Raw genomic sequence first — 21,214 nt, forward strand, 5'->3', positions numbered from 1 at the left:
GTTTATTTCTTCTGGGTCCTTTGCTTAAAATCCCTGAATTTTCTCTTTTGGTCACAAATCATGTTTTCAAATTGTTTATTAGATGCAGAGTTGTACTATATTTCAAGTTGAATAAGCAATTGGAAGAAATCTCTTCAAGTTTCTGGGAGCCGGGAAGGTCATGCAATTGTATTGACTGAGCTGGGTAGCATGACTGATGTTCCTGAATTTAACAGATTAAACCAAGAGCATTGTCAGGCGTCCACACTCCTCTGCCCTTGCCAAACTTGAGTGACTCTTCATGTCATTCCATGAGTCACTCACCGTGAAAGTCAATCCTAGCAAGAAGGGTAAATCAAAGACCATCTTTCTCCTCTGCTGGTTGTTTTTCCTGTTCCTATTTCTTGTCTCTGACCAAATTATTTTCTTCCTAGCTTTGAACTTGAAAAGCTGTGCCGATTTACCATGTCTGTAAAGAAGAACTATCGCCGCGTGCCCTACCACAACTGGAAGCATGCAGTTACCGTCGCCCATTGCATGTATGCCATACTGCAGAACAACCAGGGGCTTTTCACTGATCTAGAGGTAGGTGACATGATGGTATCAGTTATCCCACCTCTTCAGAGCTGTCTGCTGCTGTTGAAGTACATTTTCTGTGCTAGAGTTTTTTTGCCAGCTCAGACAGAGTGTATGTAAAGGTCTTCATGGAGGAACCAATGTGAGTAAAGAGTTTGAGGGAAGAGGATTACTCAGATTCCTAAACCTAGTCATGTTTTTCAGGACTGCCCCTTAAAAAGCAGTGGTTGATTTTCTATAAATCCATGTCTTAGTTTTGGGGTTCTCCCTGCCCACTTACAACTACATTAACGGTCAGATCTATCCTTCTGTGAGGGAGGGAAATACCCTGGATCTTGAATCCTGTGAGGTCTGGGAGATATCCTGAATAGGAGAACAAGGGTTGCAGAGCTGACATATGTGAGTAAAGGAGAAGAGCCAAGCTTTAAACTGATCACTAAGTGGAAAAGATAACTAGTAAAATGAAAGGCTTAGCATGTTAATACACAGTATGGAAAACTGTCACTTGAATTATGATACAACAAGGAATGCTGTCTCTAATTAATGTTACATGAAACTTCTGACTCTGAGAACTTGTTTTCAGTTGTGTAGAACTCTGCCAAATATTATCCATTTGGACTGTAATTTTCCAGGCTCTGTTAACTTCCTCAAGGTGATTCTTTTGGGGAAATTCCAGATACAATTGTTTGGCTCTTTAAAAGAGGCATGCTAATAGAAATCAAAGTTTTGTTCAGTGTATAAGAGTGAAATGAAACTTGGTGAGCTTTCATTTGAAAAGGTCTAGTTTATCCTGCTGTAAAGCAGAGACTTTGAAAATCGACACTGAAATGCAAAAGTGGCATATGCCAGGCATATGCTGAAATTTGGCCAAGCTGTACAAGTCTGAAAAAAAATGACTATTACTTTAACAACAACAAAAGAAAAAAAAAATCAGTGGAGTATAGCCACAGAGAATTTTTCTAGCTCTGATAACATTCAGTACTAACCAAGTAGTGAGCCCCATCTCTTTGGAGATGGAGAGTATGAAAGAAAGGGAGAGCAGAAGAGACAGCTGTTAAGAGAGATGGAAACAGTCTTTTTTCCCTGCAAACTCCAGCCAGCCTTCATCTGTTTGAGTGTCTTATCCCCAGTCTATGTTCCAACTCTTTTCAGCAGTCTCCTTTATTGATACTGGAGATGAATCCAACAAGAATGCAGGAAACTGCTGAAAGAAAGTTTGGGGATCTAGAGAGGGGCTGACCTCAGGTGAGGGATGCTGGCATGAACCCTCAGTAGGTTTAGAGATGGGAAGATAAAACACTGTAAAGGAGATACTGATCTGGAGAAAAGTAGAGAAAAATGCAGTGGTTAAGGATTTGGGATACAAGTAGGTAACAAAATGGGTACAAGGACAAGAGCACTGTTATTAGGCATTGTATAATCCTGAAGGACTGAGACAAGAATGACTTCCTGAGACATGGGGACTGGGACAAGCTGTTACTGCCCAACTTCAAGTGATAGAGGTGTGTGTTATGTTCCTAAGAGTTCCTCCTCTGTTGAGGATCTGTGTGGACACATGCTACTGCATCACCCGGAGGTTTTTATATGTTTTTTAAAAATACACTTCACAAGATGCAGTATTGAAAAGATCTTGTTCAAAACAGAAGCGAATGTCTCAAAATCAGAAATACAGTTAGTGTTGCTACAGCCTTATTTCTGCACATGGTGTATTTGTGATAGTATTTTGAATTGCATCATTACTATTTTGCCACAGACTCATGGGTCTCTTAGTATAGTATCCAGGTTGAATGTTGTGCACTTAATAGATGACTAATCAATATTCTTTTTCTGCTTCATTTTATAGCCTTATCCTTGTTTACTGAACACTCATCAGAACCAATTATAAGACAAAGATATTTGGTCTCTGAAGAAATTTTCATGATACTGCATGCCAGCAGTGACAGTCATAAACATTAATGCATTTTTTTCTTCCAAACACATAAGCTCTGTGAAAACCTTTTGAAAAAGAGATTTCAGGAACTCTGTTTTATCAGGATATTAAGGATTAATTATATAAAATACCTACTTACTGTCTTTGTTTACAATTGTATTGTCCAGCATTGTCCATGACCCTTGTTAGTGACTTCCTAGGAAAAAAAACCCACCAGGAGATTTGGTTAACATCTCTAGGAGTGTAGCAGGGCAGATCTGGTATTGAACTTCAGTGCACCTGTCTTGACCAGCAGATCATACATTTTGTGTGTTTCTTCTCCCTCAGTAACTGTGCTTTTTATTGTTTTAATAAACATAGCAAGGAATCAGTGGATATCCAGACTGTTTAAAATGCAGATTTCTTCTGAAGCACAGTTCAATAGTATGTTACTGTCCAACAAAGATTTTTAAATGTTTAATATAATTACAATTAGACCAAGAATTTTTATTCAGCATATCCTTACTGTCATGGTTCTCTCATTTTTTAAGGATATTTCTACAAGTGCTGTTTGAAGGCAGTGTTAGCATACTGCAACTTCTATAGTATTTTGGGTAGAGAGTGACATCTAGGGGCAGGAAATACATCGTGCTTTTCATGCTTGTGTCAATTTTTTTTTAGCGAAAGGGTCTTTTAGTTGCATGCCTGTGTCATGACCTGGATCACAGAGGTTACAGCAACAGCTATCTTCAGAAATTTGATCACCCCTTAGCTGCTCTCTACTCCACATCAACGATGGAACAGCACCACTTCTCACAGACTGTGTCCATCCTGCAGGTAGGATTATTGAAATTGTATGTTCTGTGCGTTAGTGTCCAGTGGTGGAAAGAAGAGTCACATTATTGCCAAATAGATTTTCTGAAGCATGATAGTTTAATTTCTCTATTATAGTACTCATTTAGATGAGTAGAAGATTTATTACAGCAAGCCAGGTTTCACAATTAGTAACCTAAGGATTCAACAATAGTGCAAGACACAGCTTTTTCAAAATCTTGAACTTATAAAAATATTGTGTATTTGAAGGTCTTTACTTATGGCCTGCCTTGGAAGCTTTTTTGCTTCTGGTTCTCTGGAGGCTTTTCCCATGACCATGTGGAATAGGAACTTTGAAAATTAAAAAATAATTTTCTCAGCTACATATATATTTCTTTGTCATAATGTATTTCAACAAAGTCTTCAACCATCCTGAAATTTTGAATAAAAACTCAAGTACTGGCAAAAATTTGTATGAGAAATTTGAAAACCTGCTGTAATAAATTCTGTGAACATTGAATGTGTGGCATGAAAGGGGAGATGGTAATTTTTCATGCATGAAAATTGTAAACTTATTTCATTGTGTCTTTCTGTGCTTATTTGTTACTCAGCAATTTGAAATAAAAAACCAAAATGAGTAAGGTAATATTCTGTGAAAGAGAATTCCTAGTATGAGGTCATGTGTCTTTATATTTAATGAAGAAAAAACTGCAAGAAAACATGCAGTCACTCTTGGGGAAAATGCAGGTGTGCTACTGACACACACATATTTTCTCACGAGTGAAATTTTTATAATTCTCAGGTAGAAGAGTGAAAAATCTTACCTGTGAAACCACTGCCAGTCCATAATGTATTTGTACTCACTAGTTTTAGTTTTCCATGAGCACTCAAATTACAGCCTAACCTTGCTACTGTGCCACTGATTTCGTTGTTAATCTTTCCTTCTTTCTGTTTTTTCAGGGGAACATATTTATATATTTTCTTAAATACATTACACCTTTTAGGAAAAATACATATTCTGTCTTGAATTCAGAATCACAGCTTGTGATTATGGTTTTAGGTATCATATGCATTTAATCACAGAATGGAAGCTTTATCTCTGAATGGTCCTTTATGTAGAAGGGTGTAATTGAATCCTTCAGTGGTGGTATGGCATTAGATGTTTAGTGTTCATTCTTTGTGTGCATATGTGAGCATGTTCCTCAGTCATTAACATTTCACTGTCCCAACCATTTTGCATTTTTTCTGGCAAAAATGTTGTAATCGATGAAAATCCCATTTCCCATGAAGGCGCAGGGAACCCTTTTGCTTCCCTGGCACCTCCTACATTTGCTGTCAATGTGAGTGAGGAAACAGGGATAAGTGGCCAGGGCTGTAGAGTGGATTCATGATACCAGCTGCTGAAAGCACCCATGGGTGATAATTTGCAGCAAAGGCAGACCAGAGCAGCCTTTTGGACTTGCTGGATTTTGTTTGAATCAAAAAGACTTATTGAATTCATGGACTGATGGAAAAAAAGCCAAACCAACCCACCAAGCTCTTTAGGGTTTATCCGAGTTTTAATTTTACATTAGTAACCTACTTTTTAACTGTTTGAAACTTTAGAGCTGCTTTGCTCATCCACCTGCAGTTTGAGTGTACACCATTCTAAGGACCCAGGATTGAATTCACTAGCTTTAGCTCAGCAGGCAAAGAACAAAATCTTTGGAGTTGTACTTTGTATGTACTACTCAAAAGCCTAAGTGACACAAACTCATAACTGTCATCTTCTGTCAGCACTTTAGAGAAGCTGTTCTTTTTGAGTAGTCTGAACAGAAGCTGCCACAGTGGTCTTTCTGAGAGTGCAACTTCTGAAGCCCAAGAGTAGAATGCAGAAAAATTTAGATATTAGGACAAATAGCCTGGTCCTAGCAATTAGACAGCAAGGCTGGGGAGTAAAGGGTCCTTAAAACCCTAAATTGTGAGAACTAGCAGTAGTAATTTTTTGCTCCCAAGGTGCGGATGATGGATTCAAGTGTTCTGAAATTTTTTTTAACATAATGTTCTATGACTTAGAAATCTGTCAAAGGAGCATTGAGACATAGATGGATTGTATTTTCTATTCATTATTCACAATAAATCTACTTGTCTAAGTAAAAGTCCTGGAAAATTATGTTTATGTTCTGGATGGTGAGAGAAACCAAACCTATTTGTACTGCAGAGGATTTATTTTGAGCAAATTATGTAAATGCTTGACGAAAGTCAGGGAAACTTCTTGAGCTTCAGCCCAAATGCCAATTAAATGTCAAAACACCTCTGCATTTGCTATATTTTAATGATATTTTCTTTTTCTGAATGTGCATACCTTGACATGGCTAGCTCATTCTTTTTTTTATTTTTGTCTGCTTCCTCTCAACAGTAGGAAGACTTTTGACAAGTTGTTTTCCAAATCTTAGAGACAGTAGATAGTCTTGACTTTTCAAAATGTGATAGAGCTTCATGAGTGATCACAGTGTGTGCATATTGTCAGTTAAATGTGCAGTAATAGCTTGTGGAAATTGAAAAGTGATGGCAGTGGTGCATTACCAGAGCTTCCATAGCAGAAACCATTATGTTTAGTTTGAGTCATTCAACTTAAGGTTGAACAAAGCAGCTTTTCCCTCTAAATGTTCATATATGTTAAAATAATTAACTTTCTTTTTATTTAGAAAATTATGTCAGTAAATGCAGTGATTGCAGGAGCATTTCATTTGGAACATTAGGAAAACAAAATGATTTTGTATTTTTGAGTGTTTCTTTATCCATACTGTATATTACGGAGTATCAAAACTATGCTTAAGTGAATCAGGTACTCAGTTTACCAACTTGATTGTGCAGACTCTGGATCAGAATCAAAAGTTTCCAACACCATCTAGAAGTGTTGTGTCTATAGTGATTTTAAATCAAAGAAAAAGATTTCAATAATTTTTCTCTACTACTACCTTGAGGCTTCAGAAGGAGCAGTCCCAAAAACAAATTGGTGGCTTAGTCATAGTTTTTTTTTTCATTTCAGTGTTTACAAAGGAAGAATAAAAATGGGAATTTCAGGCTATTAACATTTGAATTTGCAACAAAACTTGTCATTGAGTTGTAAAACTGTCGTAACCTGTCTGGTGAAGTAAAGATTGAAATCATCTCAGAATTAGAGCTTGTGCTTTTTATTGGTTTTTTACTTTTTCATAGCTGGAAGGGCACAATGTCTTCTCCAATCTGAGCTCCAGTGAATATGAGCAAGTACTTGAGATCATCCGGAAAGCCATCATTGCCACAGACCTTGCCCTGTATTTTGGAAACAGAAAACAACTTGAAGAGCTGCATCAGACGGGAGCATTAAACCTTAAGAACCAAACACACAGGTAAAGCAGCAAACCAGTAGTAGATCCCTATGGAATTAGTCTGGAAAGAGAAACCTTGTTTTTTTTGTTTTAAAGAATTACCTCTGAATGGTAATTTTCTCACATATGTGATCTCAAAGACCAGCAGTGTGTAAAATTATACATAAGTAACAGTAATTGCCATTGCTTTATATTTGCATTGACCCTTACATGACTGATGACTTCTTTATCTTAACTTAGGGGAAGTGCACTTGGCATTTATCGATTGATTATACTGTGTATTTCTGTATTTCCTCTGGTATATTTGTCTATTGATACAGTTTTAATGACTGCCATCACACTGCCATGCTGCCTAGCAAGCTCTATGCTTTTTCACATGGAATAGGCATTATTAACAAAGATGCAGATGACCTTAAGGGCCACCTCAATTTCTCCATTGGGTGAAAACAAGTGAATTTAAATTAAATTGCCAGTTTTCTTTATAAAACCCAGATTCACAAACCATAGATTTGTGCTATAAAATAGGATTTTTTTTGTGTGTGCCTTATTCTAATAATGATTTTGTTCAGTTCCTGATGTTGTTCAGTTACTCTGTGAACAGGTTTGTCAGCATATAGGACAGAGTTATGCACTGGATTCCTGTTCTGTCAGAGTTTGAATTCATTCCAACAAACCAATGACAGTGCCTTGAGGCACTCAGAAGTAGCTTTTCCTTTTTTTAGGAGCTTTTTTCCCCTCTCTCTTTAAAGATCAAAGAAATGCAGCAATAAGATATGTAATTTTTCTTTTTATACACTTGTACTGTATACTCAGAGAATTATAGGGGGGCATGTGAGGGTTTTAACAGGCAGGCATCCTGTGCTTTGTCTATGTATGTGATTGTGTAGAGGATGGTCAGTGATTTCTGGTTGCAAATGATGTAGGGAATACAACAAGGGATACAGTATACAGTCTGTGCTGTTTGGTTCTTACCAAAGAATCAAACAAATGAGGAAGAAACAGTAGGTGGGAGAAAATTAGTAGTGTGTATACATTGCTGCTGATTCAACTGAGGAAGGGCAAATGAAAACTTTGCAGAGCAATCATTAATTCTTTAAGAAACTTATAATTTAATGTTGTTTTATTCTATTTTAGAGATAGAGTGATTGGTCTGATGATGACAGCTTGTGATCTGTGTTCTGTAACAAAGTTGTGGCCAGTTACCAGACTGACAGCCAATGATATATATGCAGAGTTCTGGGCTGAGGTATGTGTGATTCTTTTGTTTGCTCACCTTATAAACAGAAGCATCCAGGAAGGAAAAACCCAACTATAAGTATTATTCAATCAACATCTTGGTGTGGTTGTTTTCACGAGACTTGACTGGTGCATGTGTATGTTTGTTGTTTACTCTGAAGTTATTTAAAGAGCTGAGTTAGCAATATAATATTCAGGCAGTGGATTTTCTCTCTGTTCAAGATAACGTAAAAAGTATATCCTAACATAAAGTGGTCAAGCAACAGAAAGCAGAAGTCGTCACTAACTGTAGCTTTTTGTAGAAATGCAAAATATTAAATCAGTGTCGTGGTTAGCTGCCTTGAAACATACTTATAAAGCTATAGTGTGAGTACAAAAATGCTAAAGTAAATATGAAAAACATTAAATCTTTTTTGAGTCTTCTTTGTGAGCCAGCTCAACAACAGTGTCTCAGAGAGATGTGGGTCTTCAATACATAGAAAGTTACTCTACAATTAATGTGTACTGAGAATTGAAACAAGGAATTAAGCTGTAGTAATGTAATCATGTTCATAAATAAAAATGCAGTCTCTCACATGTCATATGCTGAGGTGTAGATATCCTAACTGTTTAATTTTTAAGTGGAAGTGACTGCTCTGAGGATAAGGAATAAATTGCATAGAGTGGAGTTATGCAACTTTAGGGGATGCGGTTGTATTTTAAGGACTGCTGTTGCATGTGTGTATGATAAAGTGTTTTTCTTTTCTGTTATGTGCCCTATGGAATCTTGCAGTATTCAGTGGGTTTATTTCTGTTTTACACAGGCATAAAATAGAAATCAGGCCCATGAAGTTGATGTAGCATGCATTTGGTGCGGAGATTGCTACCCTGCCTGTTGCATGTTCATTATGAAATTCCAGATGTGGCCTTCTTGTTGTGTGTATTTGATATTCACATGGTCTTGTTCTCTTAATTGTAAACAGTTCAGACTACAGCAAAATATTTGAAAAATGCTGACTGTGCAAGCTCAAAGATCTAGTTCAGCACTCACTTTCTGAAATGCCTGCACTGGAAAGCGAGTGTTCTTATGAGTGGTAGAATGGAGGTATAATGTTGACACGCCTCACTGATTACATACTCAACTTTTTTGCTTATAAATTTGCTTTTGAATACAAATCTTGTGAGCTCATTGGAAAAGGAAGGATAAAACTGATTTTCCTTACTCAAGAATAGTTATGATGGAATTATGGACATAATTGCGCCGGTCCATATATTAATTTTTTGTAATCCAAGGATGAGTTAATAAAGGCAGATGTTGATATATATATATATATATATATAAATTCACAAAGAGGTTACACTATAAATTCATCTGGTTCACTCAGCTTTTCCTTGGATGGGTGAGTTGTGTTCTACTGGTCGTTGTATTATGGTGCTTTAAACGGATATTTTGAAAGATGAGACTAACTAAGCAGATAGAGGAGAATGGAATGATTTCTTTTGGTTTAGTCTTCCAGTTGCTTTTTATTATGGAGACACACTCGGAAATAAGGAAAATGTGCTTACATTGATTTACAGCATCTGCTGTTTACATTATCACTTAGGTGAATGTACAAAATGAGCCTCTCCTTGTGCATTTTTCTGAGTGCCTCAGAGTGATACCACACATTATTTTAAATTCTGGATTTTTAGATTGACATAGAAGAGAAGATGGAAATAAATTCAGGTCTCAATAGTCTTGTTTTTGTTTTCTTAATCTCTCTCTCTCTACTTTTCTCCAGGGTGATGAAATGAAGAAAACAGGTATTCAACCTATTCCTATGATGGACAGAGATAAGAAAGATGAAGTCCCTCAGGGTCAGGTATGAACTCTCTCAGTAAAATGGTACTTGTTTATACATAAAACATGTATGGAAAAAACATTTTGTATATTAGTGAATATTGCTTTTGAAATTGGGTTATTCAGAGTGCTGAATTTGATGTTATTTTTTAAAGTAGCAGTGGAAAACTTGTTTTCAAATTCTGGTTAAATGACAATATGCTCTTCTCTGTCATCACTTTTTCCTTACTTTGTACTTGTAGCTCTAGCTAAGACCACAATCACCTTGAATTTTTACAAGTGTCAGTAATGTTTTTTATCTTAGTAAGTGGCTGTTTCAGCCCTTAGCTAGTGTCCAAAGGAGGGTAAGAAAGATGGTGAAGGGATTGGAGAGGAAGCCTCATGAGAGGCATCTGAGATCACTTGGTCTCAGCCTGGAGAAGAGGAGACTGAGGGGAGACCCCACTGCAGTTACAACTTCCTCATGAGGGGGAGCGGGGAGAGGATGGTCCAGCACTGATCTTTTCTCTGCAGTGACCAGTGACAGGGCACGAGGGCATGGCTTGAATTTGTATCAGGGAGGTTTAGTTGGATATTAGGAAAAGATTCCATACCCAGAGGGTGGTTGGGCACTGGAACATGTTCCCCAGGGGAAGGGGTCACAGCACCAGCCTGACAGAGTTCAAGAAATATTTGGACAATGCTCACGGTGTGACTCTTGGGGATGGGCCTATGCAGAGTTGGACTCAGTGGTCCTTGAGGGTCCCTTCCAACTCATCATATTCTTTGATTCTGTGATTTTCATTGAGCCAGAAGGTCTGCAGGGTGACTGTATCTAATGTCCCATTTTAGTTTTTGACAATTACAGAGTAATCTTTTTCCACTGAAATAAAATAGCTCCCCTTAAAAACTAGCAAACAAGAAGAAAAGAAAAAATCTAAAACAAATGGGAAGCAAATGAGGCAATATATGAAATAGTGTGGATGAGCAGACATCCTATCAGTATGTAGCCTTGCCTTCTAACCAGCTGCAGTTTCTTTCTGTTGGTTGCACTATAAGTACTTAATCCCTGTAAATTCTTCATCTGGGTTCACAGCTCAGAAAATCTATCTTATTTTTATTTAAAGTACACAGAGGACTTGGTTACATAGCAGTATGGGATGAATCTTTGTGTTGATGAAAACAAGAGCTGCTCTTCTATTTCTGAATAAGGATCAAAGTTTGGACTATTAAAAAAAGAGATACTATCAAGTGCTTTGGTCATGGTGTGATACATAGCATTTCACTAAAAGGCATTTAAAAATTCTGCTCAAAGGAAAGGACACTATTGTAGCTATCATAAGAGTCTGGGATAAGTGAGGGATGTTTTAAAGAATCTGAATGCAATCTGTCATTTTTGATAATATATAAACAGCATTTTCTAAAAATTTCATGTCATGACAATTCAGCTGTGACATTGTAGCCCTCACAGGCCCCTAAGCCTCTATGAGTCAGATGTCATTAAAAATGTGCTCATTTGGTTTTACCTAAATATGATAATGGTAAAAATGTATTATTGAACTGCATACATGAGAAGCAACTGCAAACCAATCATTGATCACACTGCACACCATTCACAAATGTGCAAAGCCCCCAGCATTTTAAGTACATTGAGCTATGAACAGTCCATAATCTGACCGTGTTTTGTGAATGCTGCACAACCTTCCTTTTTTAAAAAATAAAATCATAACATGAATAATGTTTGCAGAAATATCTCTAACATCTCCACCTACTTCCCGCTGCTACTGACACCAAAAAGGTAGACATATCCTGAACAAAAGAAATTAATCAATTGAATAATAAAAGGTTCTGTAGAAAACCTTACCTGAAGCAGCCATATCAGTCATACAAGAAAGGCATCTAAGCAGCTTGTAATTACCAAAGATTTCACTGTTGCTGCTTATTTTAAAGCATTTGGATATTAAAGAGAAATGCAGAAGTGTGAATAACTAATATAAGTAGTGATTAAGTAAAGAGCTTTGAGCTGTTAGCTTCCAGTATTGTAGTTTGGCAACAATTAAATTTTTTTTTCATTTTTTTTTTCATAGATTGGGTTCTACAATGCTGTAGCCATCCCATGTTACACCACCCTTGCACAGATCTTTCCTCCAACTGGGCCACTACTCCGAGCATGCAGGTGAGTAAATGTGCATAGCTGATACCTTGGTCAAGAAAAAAGCAGGAGTGCTTTTCAGGTTTTTCTGGAAATGCAGATTTTTAATTTTAGAATTTGTGTGAATATAACAGGGATACACATCTCACATTAATCTATTCAGAAACCCAGAGGTGATAACTACTGTCAGGGACTGTCCTCTGTAGATCTACAGACACAGCTGATTAAAATGTGTTAGATGCCAAAAGCATTTAGAGAGAAACAGTTCAGTGTTTGTGCGTCCCTGTCTGCACTGGCTCAGTGTAATTTCCCTCTGTGTCCTTCTTACTTCCATGTGGTTCCCACAACAAAAAGTGGCCAGTATTCTCTTTACTTAAAAAATGTGTGTTGAGCACGTGGTTTTATTTCATATCAGGTAATTTCTATTAAAAACCAGAAAAAGAAATATCCTGAAAATATTCAGTACTTGAGAGCATAGTAACACTGGGGTATAGGAGAAGCAGATGTAACTTTCTCCTATAACACAATGGTTATGGTTGGGTTGTTCTGGAAAAGAGGCAAGAATCCTTTACCTGTTGGCTGCTTCTCCACTTAAGTGATGGTGGATTGCTTTGTAGGTAGCTCTGTCCTGTAATTATATCTTGGGCCTTAGCAATCTTTCCTGACAAAAAGTTTACTGAAACCAGTGCATGCTTCATGAAAATGTTTCGGTTTCAGGTTAATCCATATTTTCTAGAAAATCCCAGTTGTTTTGTAAAATGCCAGCAATCTCTAGTCATATCGAGTGATTAAAGGTCTGTTTTTCTATGCTCTTACTAGTACTCTCTCATATTTTTTGTTTTGTTGTGATCCCTAAATTCTATCTTACATTGAACTTTTTCTTTGTCCTGTATGACCTCCTCTTGTGGATCTTGTGGACTAAATTATTTCTGCTAAGTAACAGACAAATGCCTTGAAATTAATGTAGTAGTTAGCAAAACAGTTTTATTCACACACAAGCACTCTTTCATGTAGCTGTGAGAAGAATATGTAGGTCTGTGTCGGTGGTACAGAGGACCACCTTATGAAAACAGTATCTAGGAGCCATCATTAATGGTCACCTGCCTCTAAGGTACCTCTGCTGGACATGGCTATGCAACCCTTACATGGATATGGAAGGAATATTCAGGAGGAATATTAGAAACCATACCTCTGTAACTTTTACATGAATGGGGCTACAGCTGGAATTTTTGTGTCTATGCTTTAAGGAGAGTAGATAAAGACATGAACAAACAAGAGAATGTAAAGAGCTGGAGGAATGTTTTGAGATCTTAGTAGAGAGAGACTAAATGTATTTGGTTTATCCAAGAAAATTATAGAATCTCAAAATGGTTTGGGTCAGAAGATCCCTTGGAAGAGATCATCTAGTTCAGTCTCCCCTCTGTGGGAATAGACATCTTCTGCTAGGACAGGGCCCAGAGCTTCATCCAACCTGGCCTTGAACACTTCCAGGGATATGGCATCTACAGCTTCTCTGGGCAAGCTGTTCCAGTGCCTCACCACCCTCACAGTAAAGACTTGATCAAAATCAAGTTTTTATAACACTTAATGGAAACTGGGCCTTGGGAGGCTAGGTGGAGTGCTTAAGACTGCACAGTATCTTTTACAGGAGCAACAATCTGGGATGATGCTCATCTTTTGATTTCTGACCATGTGGATATCCCAATGAGGCTTTTTTGCAAAAGTGGCCTGTTTTACTTGGTGGTTCATCTTTTAGAACTCAGATGAGGATATTTAAAGTTGAATTGTATATATCAAACACCCACGTAAGCATGTGCTCTAGATGAAGGTTCTCCCTAATTCTGAAGATCAAGCATGAACATCTTTTCAAGAGTTGGTTTCTCTGTAGAAGGTGTGATGTCTTAAGTAAAAGCAATCAGACTCCTGGCAGAGATTATATGATTTTTTTTTCTATTCCAGAAATTATGTTTGTTGTTTGTACTTCAAATTGTTATAATGCTACTTCTGAAAGCTACTCTGGCATAGTCTCCACACTGGATAGAGCTCTGGATAGAGCTCCCTGTCCTGCTGTTGTGTATTCTTTAATTTAGATTGTGCTAATGCAGAACTGAAATGTGGATGAGTAGATAAAGCCTCTACAGGACTGAAGAGCTTGGAAATCCACACCCAGGCATCAAGTCTTCTGAGGAGCAGTTTGGTAGTTTTATCTTAGCCTTGAAATTATCCTCTGCTTTTTCTTTGGAGATAATGAAGAGGAAGTTTGAGGGTTAAGACTTGGAGATGGAGAATGGGAAATCAGAACACAAAAATAACTTCAGGTGCCCAGTCAGAAAAAATTGATCTTACTTCAAGGTCTAGAATATTCCAGAATGTTTCAAATGCCTGGTTTTGCCCTACACTTTTGTTTTTCCTTTATTTTTGATGGGTAACTATTATTTGGTGTCATCAGAGGCATACAGGCTCATTTTTGTTTGATGTTTCCTTAGTTGCTGACGGAACCAATTTTGATATCACCTCTTCACCAGCAGGGCTCATTCTTGAATACAATAGTTAAGCTCCTGTGTCCTTGAGTTCTTTGAAACTCAGACACCAGGTGCAAATAATAGCAGCAAAAGCAGCCAAGGCAGCATGTCAGCATCAAGGCTTTTATTTTTAGAACCTCTGGGCATTTATTCCAGACATTAGGAGCCAGGGCTTCATTGGGAGTTCAAAGGCAAATGAATCATATTATCTATACCTTACAAAAAAAAAAAAAATTCAGCCCTGGTTTTTCATAAAGTAAGGTAGCAGCTAACAGTCTAGAAGGTTTTCTTCTCTGGTAATTTATCCCACATTTTTAAATGCTTTCCTGTCATCCTGTGTAGATCAAAGCTATTAGCCTGCCTGTGTTACATGTATTAGCCATGTACTCAGTAGGTCTACCAAAGTATAAATATATGGTAGTGTATTTATTTGGACGATTAAGTGATTTTTTTTTCTTTTCTTTCAGACCATATAATTTGAAACTATTTTGCTTGTGCTTTTGGGTCTCTCAATTCTTAATGAAATTTATATAATTTTAAAATATATTGGCTGAAATTCTCATTACTTTCCCAGGACCAGGAAGGAGACAGAAATAGTGATGCTTCATTTCTTCTGATCCTTAGTGCCTGGTTATATTAGCTGAGGCTCAATGCCATATTAATGCTGGCTTCATAATTTCCAGATGACCTGAAGCATTGGCAGAGCATTTTCCTGCAGAAAATGGTGTAGGTGTTACCCTAGAGGGCACCAGCCTTCTTTGGTAGACTTCATCAGATCATGCCTTCCACCACCCCCAGAAAATGCAGCATTCTCTCTTCTCACCTGTATGCTGTGCCTTCAGATCAATATTTGCTGGTTTAGCAAATGTTTTGATAATGCTGTGACATAAAAATCAGAAGAGCTCTGACACGTAAATTCCAATGTAATATCATGGTATGACATACCATGGGAGACCTTTTAGTACTGTTGCCATCCTGTTTGTTTACCAAAGGCAGCATAAGAACTGTTATTTTAGTAACTAGGGATCTGACAGGATGAAGATGAAACAGTTGGGTTTGCTCTCTTTCTCTCTGTGTTTGAAGACTGAATGCTGAGATTTGGCCATTGGTTGCAAGGCCTGTCATCAACACAGATTTCCCAATCACTAGAGTGGTACTGGTGCACAGCAAGTAAGACTGTGGGTTTGTACCCCCTTCAGATCATTAGAACATTACCAGCTTGGTTTCTCATCATTTTATGGCTTATGAACACAATTGTTAACTTAAGGATTGGCCAGGCTATGAGGCACTAAAAGACATGTCTCAAGAAAGGTATACCCTTTAAATGTAGTAGACTGATAAATACGATTACCACAATAGTAGTTGAAAATTGATACTATGATCCTGGCATGCAACATTTTATATACTGTCAGGCAGCCCTTCTGCAGGGGTTTCAGAAAGCTTAATCTTCTCCTGTGCTTCAGAGTGGTTTTTCAGAGTCTCTTCAGTCTTGTGTCCCTTGGGTCACAGCTGGGCTTTCCTGTAGCCATGAGGGCTATAAATTTGTTGTGGAATCAGGTGGTAGGCTCTTGCTTCAGGGCTTGCCTTGGAGAAGGAAAGTGTACTGTAGGCTAGGATAGAATTGACATGGATATGAGTCATACAGAATTACAAAATAGGATAGCTGAAGGCTGAAATAATGTGTAGATGATAAAAGCTTGATGACATACAGGTACTAATATAAATATACTTACATAAATTAAAATCTCAAAGTATATTACAACAGAAATTATTGTGAGGAAGAAATAAATCCCAGTTGACTTATGAACAGTGTCTTATCTTCAATTTTTTTCATCTCCAGGGACAATCTTAACCAATGGGAGAAAGTAACGAGAGGTGAGGAAGCCTCTATATGGATTTCTTCTCAATCCCTTGCTCCTGGGACCTCAGATTCTCTTCCTGTGAAGATTGATGACTGAACAGCAGCCACAGATGGCTTTAACCTGAAAAGCACCCCTTCTTGTTTTGGGGATTGTTTTTTTGTTTTGTTTAATTTTTATTTGAAAAAAAAAAAAGGAAAAAGGAAAGCTGCGAAATGCTAAGAAGTAGACCTGCCTAGCAAGGTAACACCCATGGAGTTACCTCAGCTAAATGACTCTGGCAGCCAATCTCCTGACCTACACCAGTGACACAGCGTAAGCAGAGGGAAAATGACAACCCAGATGTTTTGGAGTCAGCTACCAAAAGAGAACTTACAACTTGTGAATATAAAAGACTGGCCTTATCTCATGGGCTACATTGCTGAGGCCTTAATTTAAAACTGATGGGGGTGGGGGGGGAATCTTATGGGGTACTTCTAAATTGTATCTTTCTAGTAAGGGTTTCAATGGTACTTTTATTATACCGTACTGTGGCTGGCTTTAACACCAGTGTCACTTGGGAGTTCTTGGCTATAAATAGAACAATATACCCATTGCTATTGTGAATGTTTATGTGTGATCTACTTGTAATCAGTTTGAACTCCAGCAGAATCCTTGGAGACTATAATTTATGCTTAGGTTACAGTGAATTCTCTTGCTGCAAACTGAAGGAAAACCAACATTCAGGTTAAAGTTTTAAAGTACTTCATTAAGCATCATGATGCCAATTGTCTGTCACTCACAAGGGAAATGTTGATAGAACTAGTGATGGTGCTTTGTTCTTTAGGATGTTTTTTAAAACTAGACAAGTCCTCTCTTAAAACACTGGAAGTACTGGTTAATTATCTCCGATATAAGAGGGAGTTTCAGGTTGGAGTTTTTGTATCCATAGTAACAGAAATATCAGACAAAATTTAAATGTGACAGCAAAGATTTCCTCGCCTAGCTCACAATTAAGTAAAATCATTTTTATTTCTACTTGCTGAGCTGTATTTTAAAAGGTATTGGAGACATACCTGAAGTATGCTATCTGCTGGGAACAAAAGCCTTGTCAGAAAAGTCAGGTCTGATAAGAGGGATTGTGGTACCATCACAATAATCAAAAATGTTTTTTGTATTGACTAGCTTTTGTGTTGCACAGTAACACTGCATGTCTTCAACTGCTTTTGCCCCCCATCCTAAGATGAGTGAAATTAGGAAACTTCTACATTTGTCTGTTTGTTTTTTCCCCTAGTTAGAGAAATTTCCAAGTTTAGAAATGCCTTCCTTAGAGAAAGAATAGCTGACTGAAGAAAAGTACACTAAATGGTGTGTTTACAGTTCTGTGCTGACTTAGGCCTTAGCCTTACAAACTTATGCACAGACTTACATGTAATACCACTCTTTTAAATTTAGTGCAATTGTACAGAATATGTTTCACAACACTTAATTTGCCTTTGTCTTTCTCTTAAAAATAATGAGAAAAAAATCTTCATAGTGATCCACACAGTAAGTGAGAACACAATCTTTGCATACCTTTCACATACAGCCTATGCTGCATTATGTGCTTTTTCACAGATAATGCACTCTTGTGGAGGTTCCGTGATAACATGGCCATTGTGTAACTGCAACGAGTAATGGTAGTGACCTAAAGACAGAACATAGGTTCTCTTTTTCCATCTCCTGTCTTTTGGGCTCTATTGCTCTAATAGGCATGCCAGCTTTTGGGTTTCATGTGAACAACTTGGCCTCTTGAGTTTTGCCTTCTGTTATGGTCGAGCACATGCCAGTATCTGTTAGTGTACAGTGTGTGATCTGTAGTCACATAATGTATAAATGCACCTAAGCCTTTGCTGTACATAGAGATCCCACAGGCTGAGAATTAAATATGAAGTTATCTTACTTGTATGATGCATGTTACCTGGCAACAGGCCCATTTTTTTTTTTAGGTTTTTTTTTTTTTTTTTTTTAGTTTGCCTTACCAATTCTAAGTGCAGAAATTCTTTGGTAATCACAGCAAACTGGTTTGGAATTGAAAAAGAGCCAACAGAAAAAAGAAAGAAAAATATGGCAGGAAACAGTTACAGCAAAGTAGAATGAATGATATCTTGTGCTGTGTCCTCTACTTTCCTCCTTAGCCATTCTATTTCAGCTAAAGAATGGAGATGCACTCTTTCGTCCACTAAGTACTTGAGACAGAATCCACATTTCCTAATTTACATGGAAATTATCTAAATCTATGCTGAATACAGAAATGCTTTTTGAAATTCAGATACCCCAAAAACTGGATGGAATATTTTTCTTTGCAAGTTAAGTATATTTGCATTAAATATATTTGCTGTTATTTTCCCTTTTTTTCCCCTTTACATTTGAAAATGCTGATCTTAAAAGCATTGCAAAAGTATTCCTTATCACACTAGATTTGTGTGTATGGAAAGCTTTTCACTATCTTTTACTCACTGGCATTAAAGATGACTTCACTAGTTCTGTTTCCTGCCATTAAAAATGTTTGGCAGTATCACACGCACTATGTTATGTTTTGAAGTTTGTAAGTACTGATAGTGGGCACATTTCCCTGGCAAATTTGTCAAATTGGCAATAAGTTGTTCTATTAATGTCTCAAGTGAATCAGCAACTGTTTCTATTATAGAACTATCCAAACCACTTAAAATATATGTTAGCTATAGTATAATTTCTATTAGAATTTTAAAGAATTGGCTCCAGTGGCTATGATTTGGTTTAATTTCCTGGTGTGTAAAAGGAGAAAGATAATGACAAAATATTACTCCTTGTTAGGACCTAGACCAAAAAAAAGTAGTCATCATGAACTGTTTTATTTAAGCAAATGTAGTCTGTCTCAGGATTTACAGAGTACAGATTCATATGTGTAAATATTTTGAAAGAAAAATACTTGTACCTGCTCTTCGAAAGTCAAACCCACCAAAAGGTAGAACTTTGGAGCTGCATTTGAATTTCATGGATCAAAGACATGTTGAGATTTAATTGTTTAAAGTTCTGGACTCAAACTCACAATTGATTAAGATCTAGGTTTGTAAAACATCTGACTCATTAAGGTAAATTGTCAAAAGTCATTCCTCCTTGCATTTTTATCGTACTAGAACTCATCTTGCCCAAAAGAATGTATAAAAAGCACAACAGATCTTTCCTTTCCAAGAAATGTTGGATTTTGTATTCCTAGAATTGCATTTTTCTTGATAATAATTCCAGCTGCATTTCCCTCCTCCATCTAGTAAAGGTAGAACACTGTTTGAAGCTGTAACTGAGCATTTCTAGTACATTATGAAAATGTGCCTGAAAGGTATGCATTAAGTGAGAAAAATAGTTGACAGAGCGTGTTACTCATCTGAGATGTTGCATATTTTATTACAGCATGACCAATTCCATTGTTACAATCAATTTATGAATTTTGTATGGTTTTGCAATATTCTACTGTAATGGTTCAACTCATGGCAGTCATTTTTTTTCTATAAGTAATCATTGGAGAAATGAAGCAGGGTTTTTTAGCTGGAGTATATGATCAAGCATATTGAATTGGAGGGGACATTCAGAGTGGAATTAATCTTTTTATGTGACAACAGATTTCTTTCCTGCGTGTAAACTTAAAACAGTGTGATCAGTTTGCTGTGACTGCACTTAGAGCACATAGTATTAAAATTGTAAGAGTAGCAAAAAGCACTATTCATGTTAAAAATAGAGATTATTAGATGCTCAAATCAATCATGACCCTCTTGAAATAATGCATTTGCCTCAAACACTGTGATATTGGACCAGTTCTGTGAAGTGGAACAATTAATTTATTCATTCTAAACACAGAAAAGGCTTTCTGCACACTGCTACAAAGAAGTTAATGTTCAAACTTTAGGTTCTATATCCCAATCTAGCAAAGGCACATCATAACTTTTGTTTGCTTTCTGACCAAAAACTGTGCTCGATTGTAATACGGGTGTATACTCTGACAAATAAACCTAAAATAATGGACTGCTTTCTAGGGTAGATCAAACTGATTTGTAGAGTAGTTTCATAAATATTCCAAATTCAGGTCGGGCTGTTATGTGGAGAAGAAAGAACTTCAAGGTAACAACATTCAACTTTACTACATTTAGTGAGCTGAAAAATTTGTTTTATATATATATATATTTACACACACATATATATATATATATGATACATATAAACTATCTTTGTAAAAATATGCAAGTGCAATAATTTAAAGAGGTCTTAACTTTGCATTTATAAATTATAAATACTGTACATGGTGTGTAATTTTTTTCATGTATTCATTTGCAGTCTTTGTATTTAAAAAACAAACCTAAACCTTTACTATTACGTTTGTACAATAGAACAGTAAGCATTTATTATGATATAGTTAAGTTGTAAATAAATTCACAAACCAAACAGCCAGTACATATGCATATATGGGTGTCCTATTGTGAAACCTGTTTTTGCTTTTACTGCTGGCTTTAGCACAGCAAGACTACTTCTGTGGATATGTAATTATACATATAAATATATGTATGATACATAAAATATATTTAGAAATGTTCATAATTTTAATGGATATATCTATACATATACTTTGGTGTGAATATTACTGAATACAGAGTTTTTTAATATTATTTTTCATGTTTATTTTTGCTATTATTGGGAGTACAAGTGAGGGATGGGAATGTGTGTGCATACATGTGTGTTTATACCACAAGTAAACCACAGCACAAGGTGATTCAGAACACGATTGGGGTCTTTTGAATAGGCAGTGCTTGTTGTTCCCTGTATTTGCAGTTTCCTGCTTAAGGTATGTTTTCCCAACATAAGACTTTTTTAAAAATATAGTTTTATCACCTATTGCAGGTTCACATTGTCACAAACTGCAAAGGGATCTTCTTTTCTGTTTGCCCTCCTGCTGCCAGGAGTTTACCTTGCTGTTGATGGACAACTTCCACGGAGATCCTTGCTTTGCCACTGTCTAATATCAGAGCAG

The 21,214-nt window shown here is 36.8% G+C and overlaps 1 protein-coding gene across 5 annotated transcripts in view; it reads left to right on the forward strand.

Annotated features, from left to right (window-relative positions):
* PDE10A (phosphodiesterase 10A) overlaps positions 1-20,637 on the forward strand; it is a 166,244-nt gene extending 145,607 nt beyond the window's left edge. For 3 of the 5 annotated variants that reach the window (XM_038130517.1, XM_038130518.1, XM_038130516.1), the window contains exons 16-22: positions 414-564; positions 3,146-3,301; positions 6,479-6,651; positions 7,765-7,876; positions 9,627-9,707; positions 11,752-11,840; positions 16,179-16,822. In XM_038130517.1, the coding sequence (XP_037986445.1) occupies positions 414-564; positions 3,146-3,301; positions 6,479-6,651; positions 7,765-7,876; positions 9,627-9,707; positions 11,752-11,840; positions 16,179-16,296 (880 nt within the window). In that variant the 3' untranslated portion in view covers positions 16,297-16,822. Of the gene's footprint in view, positions 1-413; positions 565-3,145; positions 3,302-6,478; positions 6,652-7,764; positions 7,877-9,626; positions 9,708-11,751; positions 11,841-16,178 lie in introns of all 5 variants that reach the window. The other 2 variants (XM_038130515.1, XM_038130514.1) reach the window with 2 other exon arrangements.
* The last annotated feature ends 577 nt before the right edge of the window (positions 20,638-21,214 follow it).

Source organism: Motacilla alba, chromosome 3 (genome assembly GCF_015832195.1).
Source record: "Motacilla alba alba isolate MOTALB_02 chromosome 3, Motacilla_alba_V1.0_pri, whole genome shotgun sequence".
Classification (NCBI taxonomy): Eukaryota; Metazoa; Chordata; class Aves; order Passeriformes; family Motacillidae; genus Motacilla; species Motacilla alba.